The sequence below is a fragment of the Hibiscus syriacus genome, unplaced genomic scaffold, assembly GCF_006381635.1.
Source record: "Hibiscus syriacus cultivar Baekdansim isolate YM2019G1 unplaced genomic scaffold, ASM638163v2 tig00110469_pilon, whole genome shotgun sequence".
Classification (NCBI taxonomy): Eukaryota; Viridiplantae; Streptophyta; class Magnoliopsida; order Malvales; family Malvaceae; genus Hibiscus; species Hibiscus syriacus.
The window spans coordinates 315,917-332,954 of NW_024062751.1; the positions used below are offsets into that span (position 1 = coordinate 315,917).

The following is a 17,038-nucleotide window of genomic DNA, read 5'->3' on the forward strand; positions in this document are numbered from 1 at the left end:
CACTAATTATGCAACTATTGGCATCTGAGTTAGACTTGGAGGCTACAGTAAATACCGATTCTGATGAAACCTTTAAAGCAAGGTAAGTGATGGCTCTGGATGTGTGAATACCTGTTTATTTCGTTGTTCTCTGATGCCTGGGCTAGCATATATTTTCCGTATTCAATGCCCTCTCTACATACAGCTTTTTGCCTTCAATGTTTGCAATCATTTCAGTTATACCATAAACAACACTGACAATCTTGGATGTTCTACTTTGATGCTTTATTAAACAATGTATGTTCACGTTATAGAACCCTTCTCCGCAGGACATTATTGATACGGGAAGTGCTGATATTACTCAATAGACTCGTGTCAAACCCTGTACAGTCCGCCACTGTTTTGCGATTGTTAACCAACAACAGGGATATGGTCAGTTTAACCATCGACGTTGAAAACAGGTTGTCCAAAAAAGAACCAAAGCAAAGGCTGTCCGGCAGCATAACTAAGCAGATGAGAGAATCTGAAATTGTTGATTTGGGACGAATGTTCAAGAGAAGGGTTTCTACTTATCTTGGAGAGTAACTTGCTGTGTCATTAAATTTTTTAAGTCATCGCTCCTTCCCGATTACTTCTTTTTTTCTTGGAGAAAAAATGAGGTTTTAGTGCAAGGTAGCAAGTGAGGAGTCAGATCTAATATGATCTTATCCAGAAAATTTTGGATATCCTATGTATTTTGATGTGGTTAAAGCCAAATCAATTTTGTAACATTTGGCTGATTCCTAGCTCTACACAAGCCGCTTATATCTACACCACTGTGGTCGTCGTCCTTTTCTCATATTGGAAACGGTATCATTGCATCATACATGCTTTAACCAGAACATGAAATAAATAAATAAATAAATAAATAAATGAACAGATACACTTTATTGATATGAACAATATGTCTGGCAATTGGCAAAGGCAGAAAAATGCATATAAGTTTATAACCAACAAATTCAATTAACATTCAGTTTCACTTAAAATCGACTTTGAAGCGTATTAGTATTAAGGGAACTGCCCGTCTGTCTCACTTGAACTCTATGGAATAGATCTCCAGTGAGGGTCATTATCGAATCATCAGGCTTATTGGAAAATTCAAGAGCTTTTAACTTGGTAAGAAATTTAATCCCTAATGCCACTCTTTCTAGCAATTTACGGCGTTGGATGCTCAGGCACTTGGCTTTTCTAGACAAGGAGTTGCTCCATCTTCCACTTCTGTGAATTTTAGTCCTTCAAATTTGTCTATACATAGTTGTTTATGCCCCTTAAACCCACCAGCCTTAAAACGTAGTGTGTCTCCTTCCATGGCTTGCATCAGTTCAAGATGTAGAAATTGGGCAAGTGTTGAAGAGATTGAAGTGCAATTGTCTTGATGTTGGTCTCTCTCAAGCTAAGTTTCCTTAAGAGTCTCAATTTTCAAATTTCCTGTGGAAATGTCAGTATAGGCGCAGCTTGCAAATCCAACCCCTTAAGCAGCCTGCTACTGCTAGGATTCAATGTATCTGTAGGTGAACAAGATATTGGATCGCCTGAGTCGAGCACGAACAAGAACCACAGATGAGAAGCTTTCATATTTTATTGTGAATTTACCGGTGTCATGTATTGCCAGGCGAAGACTTTATCAGACCATGTCACATTTTGCTCTTTAGCAACTGCAACAAAGTTCTGAATTCTGATCCCCTAGCATTTGGAATGATGATTTCTTGCAGAATATGGTGAATGCGGCATGTTTTGATCCTTCTATCATTTGCTGTGTCCCGGTTATTTGTATCATGCTTCTATTCAGGAGTTCATTAAGGTAGTCCCTTCTTGAGGCTTACCTTCTGCAATCCGCAATCGAATCAGCCTCATGTTCTCAATTGATGAGTCTGCTACTCTGCTATTGTCCTCCATTTCAGCACCGAGGCCACCATAAGCCATCTCCCGTTCCGCAACCGTACACCTTTATCATAGCCAAACATCATTAATGGCGCAATTTCAAGTGGCAATCCCTCATACTCACACTTCTCAAATTCAACAGGACTTCGGAAACACTTCTTACAGAAAAGAGTTCACGATTCATCCAGAGAGATAACGGCTCGTCATCCAGAGACCTTATCTTCAATTCGGAGCATGATGTCGAATCTACATCAGAGTTTCGTGTCGTGAGGGCACACAACTACCACGACCGTTGTTAGCCAATGTGTTATCGAGCATTTCCCATTCCTTCATGTGCCGCACATCATCCAAAGCAATCCCTTTGCTGAAGGAAGCCCTTGCTGATCATTTTGAGGAGACCTGGATCCATGTCGTTGATACCATCAGGAACTGCCTTCCCTGGTTGCATCGATGAGTTGTCGTACCATGTTTCTTATTAGCTCCAAGACGAGTGTTTTAGATTGATGGCAGGTGCCTTCCAACTAGAAGCGCCTCCATATAACACACTGTTTTTTTTCTCTTATCTACCTAGTTGAGTATTATTTCTAAAAATATTATATAATTATATTTAAAAAAGGGTATTACTCCATGAATTAACTTCCACTTCTTCCCCTCAAATTTGTATATATTATTTAGGGTAATGTCTCATGAAACATAAGACCATAAAAAACCTTAGCGGCACCGGTTTTGATGTTGGTTGTCGTCCGCCGATTATCTTTTTTCTTTATTTTTTAGTTTTTTTTTTAAGAATAATTATGTCTTTGTGTCATGTTCTCTGCCTTTGTGACACATTTTTTCTTGTCTTTTGATAGCTTACGGTTTTTTACTTTTTTTTGTTTATCTTTTTTCACATGGTTGAATTTGACATCGCCACAACTGATCAAGATGGCGCTTATTTGTTATCTTGCCGATCTTCCTTGCTTTGGACATTCGAATTGATTTGATACGCGTTTTGCACTCGTGGATAGTTTTCTCACGTCGGTTGACTCTGATTTGCGATATGTCGGTGGTCTTTCAGTAGTTTCATCCCCTTTTGTGTTTGTTTGCCGATACAGTTAGATTTGTTCGTATCTTTATTTTATTTGAGCATTGATTATGTTTTTTAACATTTTACTTTTCTGGTCATTGTGTGATCTAGGTGCTAATTTTTGTGTTAATGATTATAGGAAAATGTCCTAATTATAATTTAGTTTACGCTTACGGTTATACTCGTAAATCTTCATTGTAATTCTAGATATTTTTTTACTTTTAATAAAACTAACGGATTTCTATTAAAAAAAACATCCAAGACCATAAAAGAAATTCAACTATTGCTCAACAATTTCACCTATTTCATTAATACTCTGCAGAATCAAATCAAATAAGATATATTTTTCAATCAGAAACTCTAAACCCATATCTATTCGTAGTATAATCTTCACATATTCATTCCGTTCTCATCACCTAATTGTTTTCTTTATTTTATTTTGATTATTAAATTATTTTTTAAAATCATATATAATGTTATATTTTTATCATCTACCATAAAAATAAATTATTAATGTGACATTTTTATTTTTCAACAATAACATAATAATATATTATGGTAACACATTAACATTATCATTAATTTTTTATTAATGGTTTACCAGGGCAGTTCTACAGTGCGATACCTTAATATAAGGCTAAAATAAGGCGCTACCGGTTTTGTTATTGTTTAAATAATAAAACCGGTAAAAAATTATCGGCAATATTATTATTTTTACCTAAAACATCATTTTTTAATATTTTCGGTCATTTTTAGCGTCTAATAATGTTTTCGATCATTTTTTAGCGCCTAATAATGTTCCCGTTCATTTTTTCGAAAATCCGGTTAAAACATCTAATAATAACAAAACCAGTCAGTTTTTAGCGTCTAATAATATTTCCGATCATTTTTACCGATTTTGTTATTTAAACAATAACAAAACCGATAACTTCTCTTTTAGCCGTATATTAAAACTGTCGCACGTGATCATTCCCTAGTTTATCAAAATATAATATTAGACAAAATTTTAAAAAATAATAATTGAGCCGTAGAAATAATTAAGTGACTAAACACTTAGTGTATCAATTATTTTATTGATATCCACGGATCTCACACTGTGTGACACCTGTTATCTTCAAATCTGACCCGAAAGCATCCGCTTTCGTCATTTTTCTCAACACCGCTACTTAAGCCTTGAACTAGTTTATGTACACATTAACAGAGCAACAAACTAAAACAAAGATGGATCTCTACATCTACTTATGATTTTGCATCACCGTGTTCCTCTTTCTCCGTCGCTCCTCCGCCGCCTAACGCCTCCCTCCGGGCCCTTTCAACTTCCCCGTATTAGGCTCCTGTCAGTGTTAGTTGTATGCTGTGCATGGTTATGCATGCAACTGCTGGTATACGTTATAGTCAAGCAGTTGGAGAAGTTAGTTTGTTAAAGTCAGTTACAGGATTAGTTACAGCTGTAATCCATAGCTATAAATATTCACCTTGAGACTTGTATACATTCACGTGAAGATAATGAAGTTTAGAAGTTTTCTCTCTTTAGTTTTTGTTTCTCTTCTTGTTTTCATAGTTTAGATATCTGTTGATATCTTTACAGCTCCCTCCACCGCTTAGGCTCTCACCCAAACCAATCCCTCTTCGAGCTAGCCAAAACCTATGGCCCCCTTATGACTCTCTGCCTAGGTTACATCACCACCGTCATCGCCTCCTCCGCTGAAATCGCCAAACAAATCCTCCAAACACAAGAGTAGACCTTCTCCGATCGCACTGTTCCCTACGTCGTCGCCTCCCAGCCCAACCCCGAGTCGACCCTCGCATGGGCAGTCGGCGACGGCAGGTGGCGCTACCGCCGAAGACTATGCAACATCCAGCTGTTCACCGTGCAAAGACTCAACTCACTCCAACACGTCCGCCACCAAAAAGTGCAGCAACTCATCCACCACTTGGACAAACAACGTCTTTCCGGCTCCCAAGTCAGTATAGGGGAAGTCGCTTTCGCCACGGCATTGAACTCGATATCCAGTACGATATTCTCAAGGGATATCGTGGACCCGGAGTTCAGTACGGCGCAAGAGTTTAAGGATTTGGTGTGGCGGATAATGGAGGATTCATCGAAACCCAACTTGTCGGATTATTTTCCGATGTTGAAAAGGTTCGATTTGCAAGGAATAAGGAAGCGTATAAGGTGGTCTTATATGGGATTGCATGAGATCTTTGATGAGATGAACGATAAAAGAATGGAGGTTAGAGCTTCAGATCCCATTACCAGAAGTGGTGATTTGTTGGATGTTCTTCTTGATCAGTGTCAAGAGTCCGAGTCCCACTTCACTCACCAAAATATCAAGCCTTTGATCCTGGTAAGATTGTTCCAACTAAATTTTTAGTTACTAGAGTTTTTAATCATCCAATTTTAAAATATTTTAATTTTAATACTAAATTTTTAATATTTTTTTCATTATCTAAATTATATAACAGTTTTTTATGTCAAATTTTTTTTATTTTATCTTCATTATAATTAAACATTATAACATTGTTTTTTGTTACATTCCTGTTCTAAGGTTTTACCTTGACTAATTTAGAATCGATCTGAGTCGTTTTGGTGGGTAAGTCTCCAGCGGGGATTTTCTACATACACAAAAACTAGAACATGAAACCTTAGTTAAACGATATCAAGTTGTTTACCACTTGAACCAATCATCTTATTCATTTTAATATCTTTTAACCGACTTAAAAAATCACTATTTTTAAAGTGTTCTTTATCATTTTAGACACTGATTAGATTTATCTATCAATTACCTTCAGGGGCATATCGGCAGTGCCCCACCCACATGCCCAAAAAATGGTAAACTATTTATTCAATCACCAATTTATTATTTAGTTTATGTTTTAGTCACTCAATTATTATTTTTTAAATCATATTTAATGTTACATTTTAGTAAGATTTTGGTCGCTCATCTTTAAAAGATTAGCGGTGCTGTTGGCGTACGTCATAAGATAATACCATGTCATGATTGAAAAATAATTAATAAATATCATATTAACATCATTCTTAATTTTTTTAATGGTAGGTGATCAAAATAGAACCAAATCGTAAGGCTGACTATGATTTTGTAAACAATAATAATTAAGTGACCAAAATATAAATTAAGTAATATGTAGGGTGATCAAATGATTAGTTTACCCTAAATAAAAAAAATATGTATGAATTATGTTAAAAATTATATAGTCCAATTAATATACATTTTTCTAGATTTAATATATATATATATATTATTTTTAAATTAAAAATATATATGGATTATTTTAGATAAAAATTTTATAATGTTTATATTAGTTCGGCTTATAATTTTTTTATATTGGTCACTGATTACAATATATGAATTGATAATTTTCACTGAAACCCGAAAAAAGAAGTGTTATTTTAACCTCGTAAATCATTTAATGGTTTTATAATTAAAAGTTTACATTAAATGTTTAGAGATAAAATTAAAGTGTCTTAAAATTTAATGATTTAATCATATACATACTAAATCTTAATGAGCAATGCAATGATTTAATTATTTAAAAAATAGTAAAGTATACAAATGACCCCCGATTATAGGGTGATGCTTTATTGAGTCATCTTATTATTAAAGATACAAAATGATCTCATGATTATAGTTTGTTACTTTGTTGTTATCATTCGACTATTAAAAATTATAAAATAGTCATATGATTATTCATATGTTTCAAACTCATCAATTTTTGTTAAAAATTAACGGTCGTCTGAGCTAGACGTTTATATATTGGAATGTGATAGTCGTCTTTGGATCAAATTTTATCATATATTAACGGTCGTCCGGCCTTTATTAAAGTGAATGGAAAAAAGTTGTCCAACAATTACACAAAAAACGAAACAAAACGTGTAAAACCCACCGCAATGTAAAGAGAAGAACAAAAGAAAACTCAAATGAATGAAATATTGGCCCTTCAAATTCCTCAGCTCTTTGACTGAAAACCTTTGAAACGCTTCAGCAGAGCAAAGAAAAAATCACATAATCAAACATTTGCAAACAACGACAGCCGCCCTAAGACGGAGGCATCCATCTTCTCTCTTCGGTCGCTTGAGCTTCAGCTGCATCTGGAATCTCTTCCACCCAGTACATGTCCAAACAGTCCCAACTCCGGTCAATAGCCACCAGGTCAGCTTGTAATATCCCAAAAATTTAGACAATGATCAAAATGTAAATTTTGAAAGTTTGATGGTTAAAGTAGAAAATTGGGAAAAGTTAAGGAACTAAGTGATAACTTTCCCAAAAAGAATGTTATTCCATAAATGGATTTAGTGAGTGATCAAATTATAAATTTTTAAAGTTTAGTGACCAAAGTATAAAATTTTAAAAAGTTCAAGGACCAAAATAATAATTTTAAAAGTTACAATTGGTCTCAAATATATATATATATATATATATATTATTTTCACATTTTTAAATGTTGGAAAAGAATATAAATTTTTAGATTTAAGGGTTTAATTTGGACCATTGGATTAAAGTGGCAAGATTGTGATTTTTAGAAAAAGGCAAGGGTAAATCGGTAAACTAAGATCTTATTTGTTCATCTTTGACTAATGGGAAAGGATAAGGTTGAGGTGTCTTATTTTGGAAGATGATAAGGTTGAGGTATCCAGGTTTAAAGGTAATTATGAAGTTTCATTAAGGGTAAATTGGTATTTTCCTGATTTAATGAATTTAAAATTCATTAAAGTTAAATTAAAGGTAGATAAGCATGATATTAATAAAAAAATATCATGCTAAGTTGTTCATCAGCTTCTCCCTTTACCGTGAGTTAGCTTGGAGGTAATGAGAAATATTTGTTTTCCATTTCTGAGCAATTTTCTTTGGATTTCGGGTTATGCCGTGAAATAGAAAATTGTTCTACGCGAAAAAAACTATTATTTGGTACCAATATTGCTTGCTTATCTTATTGGAATTCAAAAATCCCAAATCTAAGGGTTTATATTTATGATAGGGTTCATGAAATTGATGATGAATCTTGATGTTTTTGAGGTTGTAGATTCATTTTCAGGCTTGATTTATGGTTAAAAAATGTCCAATCTTCCTAGAAATTATTCTTTAAAATTTGGCCAAATTATAAGTTGGAGAAACTTTTTATTCTGATGAGAGTTGATTAGGGATTTGATTGTAGAGATGTGTTGAAAACATTTTGATGTTTCAATATAAAAAATTAAGTGTTATTGAGTTTTAAGATTTTATAATCATTTTTAAAGTATATTCGATTAAATTATTCGAATATCAAAATAATACTCCAAGTTTTTCAAAGGTCAATTTTAATCCTTACTAAAGTGTAAAATTGTGTTTTAAACTTAAAATATTTTTGAAACAATTTTTACAAAGTATTTCGAACCAAAATCGAGCCAAAAATCAATTTTATAAAGGGATGTATCGATGCACTCTTGGATGTATCGATGCACACCCTATTTCGAATGCATTTTGTGTACCAATGCACAGTCATGCATCGATTCACTCTTGATTTTATTGAAATATCGAATTCATTTTATGTACCGATGCACATACCATGCATTGATGCACTCTTGGCTCTTTTGAAACATCGAATGTAATTAGTGTACCGATGCACCCCAAGTGTACCGATGCACTAGATCAACTAACGGTCGAAATATTTGAATTTTACACATAGTGTACCGATGCACCCTTAAGTGTGTACCGATGCACCCACACTCCCACCAGATTTTTAAATGATAATTACTCAATAACGACTCTATTGACTTCACCAATAATTCCCAATGTTCAGAAGTGATTCAAGGAGTATTTAAACAAGCTTATGAGCCATTGATCAATTACAATTAAGAAGAGAAGCTAGAGAATCAAAGAGAAAACATCAAACCTCAAGTTTGAGCACTTTCAAGCCTATTTCATCCAATATTCATTTTTGCTTTCAAGAACACCATTTGTGCTCTATTGTATTCATATTTGAGTATTCTTTCTTTGTTCTAGAATTGTGCAAACATATTGCCTTGTGAGGTTTTTCTGTAAGTTTGCGTAATTTGTATTCTTCTCTTTGAGAGAGACTGTTCTCAAGAATTTGGGGTATAATTCTTGAGGGAGTTGTAAGGTTACTCTTTGTCCTCAAAATAAAGAACAAATTAGTGAATTTGTTGGAAAATCCTTAGTGTGGATAGCTAAGGTAGTGGAGTAGACTTTGGTTGAGAAAGTCGAATCACTCTAAATCGTTGTGTAAATATTTTCTATTTTCTGCAAAAGCTTCCACCAAAATTTTAATTGCCAATTCACCCCCTCTTGGCTATTTTATCGATCGATTAACTCAACAATTGGTATTAGAGCATCACTCATTTGAAGGTTTGATCGCCTCTTGAGTCAATTCGGGAAGAGTTAAATCGATAAAGATGGTGTCCACTTCCGGTTCATTCTCTATGGAAGAATCCAGGCCAATTGACGTGCCTCCCTACTTTAATGGAACAAACTATCGTCGTTGGAAGAGGTTAATGACTATATTTATCCAATCACATGATCTTGAAGCTTGGATGATAATCAAGAACAAATATTCCTCTCTTACGAAGAAAGAAAAGAAGTGAAGTGATCAAGAACGGAAAAAAGCTCAGCAAAACACAAAGGCTATGCACATGTTATGTTGTGCAATTGATCCAGAAGTCTATAAAAGAGTTTCTTCTTGTTCAAACACCAAAGAGCTGTGGGATAAGCTTGAGGAAATCTATAGAGATGAGAAAGAAGAGTAAATAACAATGATGTCTCTATAAGCTCTAGAAGAGCCCAAGGTATCTTCAAACTCAAATAAGTTAAATTTGCGTTCTTTTAATGAGTTACAAGATGCCTATGATGAATTATTTTCAGAGTTTGAGACCATGAACTCCAAATATAATAAATTTATTTCTAAATTTATAGCTAAAAATTAACTTCTTTTGAAAGCTAAAATAGATTTGGAAAATCAAAATGAAATTTTGAAAAAGGAATTAGAGCTTTCAAAAATAAAATCTGAAAACTTTGAAAAATAAATTTTCAAATTAAACAAACTTCTTCTAGAAACTAAAATGGATTTTGAAAATCAAAATGAAATATTGAAGAAGGATTTAGAGCTCTCAAAAATAAAATTTTGAAAGCTTTGAAAAAGAAAATTTCGATTTGAAAGTTAAGCTTGAATGTTTAACAAAAGAAAAAGAGATCATTTTAAATAATTCATCTAGTTCAATAATGACAATATGTTCACATTGTCATTATCATGGTCATAAGGAACATACTTGTCCTTTAAAGAAAGGAAAACGATTTAAAATTAGACAAGTATGGGTTCCAAAAGGAACAAGGGGCATTGAAACTAACATTCAAGGATCCAAAGAAATTTGGATACCAAAATCTACTTAAATGTCTCTTGTAGGTGTGTGGGAGCAATGGTGATGAAAGTGAAGATATTAAAGATGCTCTAGCCACACATTAAAAAGGAATGGGTAACCTCTAATCTTAATATTATTATGTTATTTGGTTGCTCATTTAGTTTATGCATACATGAGTATTTAATCTTAAATAATTATGTTTTATCTCATGTATGTTGAAAAATGCTTTATGATGAATAATCTAAATATTTCAGTAACTTTTCATAACTCTAGTTCATCATAATAATTTTTGGTCAAAAATGTTTTTAAATGTAAATGATATTTCTTTAATGATTGATATCAATTTTTCAAATACTTTGGATTTACAAATTTTTTACCTTAAATTTTTTATACATAGATTTTAATTTTTTTTCAATTTTTAATGCATAACTTTTTCAAAACTTTATGCATAAGCACTTAATCTCAATAATCGACATTGCATAATGTTTTATATGTGAATGGGTTCAAAGCATAATCTTTTGAATAATAAATTTGACAAAAGATACAATGTATATTTTAAATGATTGCAAAAATGTTTGACATTGCATATAGTTTGATTATGCTTATTGGTCATACAATAGAAACATATACATGATGCATTTAGATTCCTAAGTTATGCCTAGTTGCTAAGGATAAACATGATAGTTGGTTATGGCATAGGAGACTAGGACATACAAGCATGAGTGTTTTACAAAGACTAATTCAAGGAGATTTAGTAAGAGGGTTGCCAAAGCTAAAATTTGATAAAGATAAAATCTGTGATGCATGTGCTAAAGGAAAACATCAAAGAGCTTCCTTTAAGTCCATTAATGATGTATCAACTAGTAGAGTATTACAATTGATCCATATAGATCTTTTTGGGACAATTAGGACTATTAGCTTGGGTGGAAAACAATATTAATTTGTATTGGTAGATGACTATTCTAGATATACTTGTGTTCTATTTTTAAGTACTAAAGATGAAGTATTAGAAAAATTCATCACGTTTTCAAAAGTAATCCAAAATAAAAAAGGTTACTCCATTACTAGTGTTAGGAGTGATCATAGTACTAAATTTGAAAATCTTGGATTTACTGATTTTTGTAATTCTAATGGTATTAGCCATAATTTTTCAGCACCAAGAACCCCTCAACAAAATCGAGTTTTTGAGAGGAAAAATCGAACTTTAGAAGAAATGGTTAGAACCATGCTTTATGAAAACAATTTGCCAAAATATTTTTGGACGGAAGCCACAAATACCGCTTGTTATGTTATAAATCGAGTAATGATTAGACCAATTTTAAAGAAAACTCCATATAAAATTTTCAAAAATAAAAAAACCTAACATTAGTTATTTTCATCCTTTTGGATGTAAATGTTTTGTTTTAAACAACGGTAAAGAAAATATTGGCAAATTTGATGCTAAAAGTGATGAAGGAATTTTTCTGGATTATTCCTTAAATTCTAAAGATTATCGAGTATTTAATAAAAGAACTTTAATGGTAGAAAAGTCTATACATGTTGTTTTCGATGATAATCCTCTTCCGAGGAAGGATTCTTGTGTTGATGATGTTGTAGGTATTGTAAATACAAATGACGTTAGACATGACGTTGGAGAACCATCATCAAAAGAAGAATTGAAAGATGAGGAAACTCAAGATGTTCTCGAGAATCCAACCATTGAAGAAAGGGAAGTCTCTTACCCAAGAGAATACAACTATTTCAAGGATGGTGAAATAATAGGCGATCCATCCAAAGGGGTAACAACTCGATCTTCTCTTAGAAATATATGCAATTATGTTGCATTTATCTCATGCATAGAGCCTAAGAATATTAAAGAAGCATTAAATGATGAACATTGGATTATGGCTATGCAAGAAGAGTTAAATCAATTTGAGAAAAGTAAAGTATGAACATTAGTTGAAAGGCCTAGTAATAAATCTACTGTAGGTACTAGATGGGTATTTAGAAATAAGCTTGATGAAAGTGGTAATATAGTGAGGGAAAAGGCTAGACTTGTTGCTCAATGCTATACTCAAGAAGAGGGCATAGACTATGATGAAACATACGCTCCCGTAGCCATGATGAAAGCAAATAGAATGTTATTAGCATTTGCATGTTTCAATAAATTTAAATTATATCAAATGGATGTTAAAAGTGCATTTTTAAATGGTTTTATAAAAGAAGAAGTGTATGTGGAAAAACCTCTAGGTTTTGAAGATTCAAAATTTCTGGATCACGTTTTTAAATTGACAAAAGCACTTTATGGTTTAAAGCAAGCTCCTAGAGGTTGGTATGAAAGATTGTCAAATTTTTTAATTGAAAAAGGTTTTTCAAAAGGGAATGTTGACACTACATTGTTTTTAAAGCATAAAGGTAAATATTTATTAGTAGTTCAAATTTATATTGATGATATAATATTTGGTTTTACTAATGATGCTCATTGCCAAGAATTTTCAAAGCTAATGCAGAGTGAATTTAAGATGAGCATGATGGGGGAGCTCTCATTTTTCTTGGGACTCCAAATCAAGCAAAGAAAATATGACATATTCATCAATCAAGCTAAATATGTCAAGTATATGCTCGTAAATTTTGGATTGGAAGATGAAAAACCCCAAGCCACTCCAATGAGTTCATCTACAAAGCTTGACAAAGATGAAGGAGGTAAATGTGTAGATGTTAAATTTTATAGGTATATGATTGGCTCGTTGCTCTATCTAACCGCAAGTAGACCAGACATTATATTTAGTGTTTGCTTATGTGCTAGATTTCAATCATGCCCTAAGGAATCACATTTACTAGCCGTTAAGAGAATCTTTAGATACCTTAAGGACACTCCTAGTTTAGGACTTTGGTATCCTAGAGACTCTAGCTTTAGCTTGCATGCTTTTTCTGATGCGGATTATGGAGGATGCAAAATGGATAGGAAAAGCACCTCCGGTACTTTTCAATTCCTAGGAAATATGTTGATTTCATGGATTTCAAAGAAACAAAATTGTGTTGCATTATCTACCACTGAAGCGGAATACATTTCAACCGGTAGTTGTTGTGCACAAGTTTTATGGATGAAACAACAATTTTTAGATTATGAAATTGAAGTATGTACCATACCTATCAAGTGTGACAATACTAGTGCTATTTATCTCACTAAAAATCCCATCCAACACTCTAGAACTAAGCACATTGAGATTAGACATCATTTCATTAGAGATCATATCAATAAAGAAGATGTAGTTATAGAATTTGTTGATACTTTGCACCAATTAGCAGATATTTTTACAAAACCTTTAGATAAAGAGATATTTTGGACACTTAGGAGAGAATTAGTTTTAACTAACCTACCTTGACTTAGTGTTTAAAATAATTTTAACACTTTTAATTATTTTTGAAAAATGCTTATAAAAATAATGTTTTTGATTGCATTCTTTGCTAATAGTTAGGGGGAGTTCATGATTCTTAGTGAAAATTAATTATATGTTCAATAAACATTGTTAATTTTCCATCTTTGAGTTGCCAATACCACTAGAGCTAATTAATTTAGCATTTTAAGTGTTTAAGACGGATTTTAACATTTTTGTGCACTATGCATCGATACACTATGAAAGTGTACCGATGCATTCCTTGAATATGCATCGATCCACTATGAAGGTGCACCGATGCATGTCTTGAATGTGCATCGATACACTATACAATGCATCGATACACTCGTCGGGTTTTAGGCTTAAAATCCCTAAAATCTCATATTTTGTCAAAAACCCAAATATAACACTCTTGTCGCCGTTTGCCTTCTCTCAACCCCTACTCTCTCTTTTGCTCAAAATCAACAAAATCTAGTCGGAATCCAACTGTTCTTCAACTTCTAAACCTGTTGGAATCATCAAATTCGTGAAAAAATCATCACATTCCTCTCAAATCTGAAAATCTTCAAGGTATTTTTCTAAAAACTACTATTTTATCAATTTTGAACTTAGGACTAGTTTTAATTAGTTCTAGGTTGAATTTTATATCGGGCATTGATTATATAATGTTTATAAACTAGATTCTACAACTAATTTCATCAAAAACACCAGATTTTTCAAAAAATTTCAAAAAATTTCGAAATAAATAAAAAAATTAATTGATATTTTTATTTAATTATGTTGTTTTCATGAAATCTATACGTATTATGATTTTTAAAACATTATTTTTCAAAAATAGTTTTCAAAGATTGCCCATTAGGATTATTTTAGAGAACCTTGAATATTGCGGACTCATTGAGTTTTGGGATTGATTATATTTCATACATGTGTTTCGAATTTGCAGGTAATCTTACCCATTCCGACCTTTAACCATGTCTAAATGCCCTAGGACATCCTCTAGTCGTTCGAGTCAAAACCGACCTCCTATTCCTCCACCCAATCCAAATCCTAATCCGAACGATCCAAATATGACCATTCTAAACTCCTGTTTTAATGTGTCTGGTCGCAGACAAGATCTTTACCATAGGTACCATAATTCTTTTGAGTCATATAGAATTCGAGAAGAGCATATCCCCTCTATCAAAACTATGGTTGATATGAATTTCGAATATCTTCGTACCCTCTGTTCTAGGAAATTTGATAAACTGTTTCAACTCCAGCTCATTGTTTATCACCAATTGGTCTGCATTTTTTATTCCAATGCGGTGTGTGTCCAAAACGAGTCTCGTACTGAAACCGTAGGTATTCGGTCTTATCTTTTAGGCCAATTTGTTTACATTGACTCTGACACAATATCTACCACTTTTGGGTTTGATAACGTGGGATTAGATAATGAAAAAGAGATTGTGGTAACACCCTACAAAGCTAAGGCTAGTGCAAGCACCTTACGGATCTTTCATGAGTGTTTTCTTCACTTGATCATCTCTTGGTGGTTTAGACCTTCTGGAGGTAGATTTTCTACGCTTAGATTACTAGACATTTGGTGAATACATTGTATTCAAAAAGAAAAAGAAAATAAATCTGCCACAGCTTGTAGAAACCGTGAACAATGTCCCTTCCAAATATGTTGAAACTTTAGTTTACGGTTGTCTCCTTAGTAATCTGTTTATCAAAACCATGCTTAGGGTCTCGCTTGATATAGGCGTCCCACTTAAGAACCAAATAAATTTTTCAACCTTAAAGAAATCGGGATGGTCCGGGGACAAGGATTAATGGGTTCGATCCACCGAGAAAACTCCGGGAGCTAGCTCTTCACAAGCTCCACCAACACCAACAGCGGACAATGATCCAGAGTTTGAACAACTTATGCGCGATATTGATGATCACGTACCCGACGACGAGCCGACACAACAAGAAAGTCAGATGCCTCCATACTTTCGATCTTTTATGGAGAATCTTGACTTAAGGTTTACATCCATCAAGTCTCATTTAACTGCTAACAATGAAGCGATGAATCATCGATTCGATGCTATGGACGAAAGGGTCAACGCACTTACACATGATGTGGCCAATATATGGGCACATTTATCTCCTCCTGATCCACCTATGGATGATTAGACCTTGCCTTGCTTAGTTTTCTTGGATTGAACTTATGATTTATTGCTAAAACATTTTGGATGTTTTTGGATTTGTTTGTTATGGATGTTTGGATGATTGAACTTGAATGTTTATTTATGGATATTTGGTTTTGATTGATTGAATTTGGTTTGAATATTAAATTTGAGTTTGATGTTTATATTGGTTTATTAATTTTGCATCATTTACATTTTAGAAATAGTATGACCAATTTACCATCTCATATTTGTTTATGAATATTGATTTATGAAACTAATGGCTAACCTTTCTCTTAATTGTGATCTTAAGCAGCTTAAGTTTTAAATCATATATATATATATATATCAATTGGCTATTTTCCTAAAATGGGAGTATCAATCTTGTTTAAAAACGTTTTATAGAGTCTTTTTTATTTAACAAAAAGGGGGAGAATAGAGTAAGGGGGAGTAATTTTTCAAAATTGATTTCAAAAATGATTTTTCAAAGAAAATCTTAAAATTACTAAAAATGTTTTGTTATATCAAAAAGGGGGAGATTATTGAAAACATTTTGATGTTTCAATATAACAAATTAAGTGTTATTGAATTTTAAGATTTTATAATCATTTTTAAAGTATATTTAATTAAATTATTCGAATATCAAAATATTACTCTAAGTTTTTCAAAGGTCAATTTTAATCCTTACTAAAGTGTAAAATTGTGTTTTAAACTTAAAATATTTTTGAAACAATTTTTACAAAGTATTTCGAACCAAAATCGAGCCAAAAATCAATTTTATAAAGGGATGTACCGATGCACTCTTGGATGTATCGATGCACACCCTATTTAGAATGCATTTTGTGTACCAATGCACAGTCATGCATCGATGCACTCTTGATTTTATTGAAATATCGAATTCATTTTATGTACCGATGCACATACCATGCATTGATGCACTCTTGGCTCTTTTGAAACATCGAATGTAATTAGTGTACCGATGCACCCCAAGTGTACCGATGCACTAGATCAACTAACGGTCGAAATATTTGAATTTTACACATAGTGTACCGATGCACCCTTAAGTGTGTACCGATGCACCCACACTCCCACCAGATTTTTAAATGATAATTACTCAATAACGACTCTATTGACTTCACCAATAATTCCCAATGTTCAGAAGTGATTCAAGGAG

At 32.9% G+C, this 17,038-nt stretch overlaps 1 protein-coding gene and 1 pseudogene across 1 annotated transcript; both read left to right on the forward strand.

Annotated features, from left to right (window-relative positions):
• The first annotated feature begins 8 nt into the window (after window positions 1-8).
• On the forward strand, window positions 9-567 carry LOC120127597 (protein SENSITIVE TO UV 2-like). The gene is made up of 2 exons (XM_039145456.1): window positions 9-82; window positions 309-567. Exons 1-2 carry the CDS (start codon window positions 9-11, stop codon window positions 562-564), a joined length of 330 nt encoding a protein of 109 aa, XP_039001387.1. The 3' UTR covers window positions 565-567.
• A 3,619-nt stretch (window positions 568-4,186) lies between these two features.
• LOC120127520 lies at window positions 4,187-5,526 on the forward strand (annotated as a pseudogene).
• The last annotated feature ends 11,512 nt before the right edge of the window (window positions 5,527-17,038 follow it).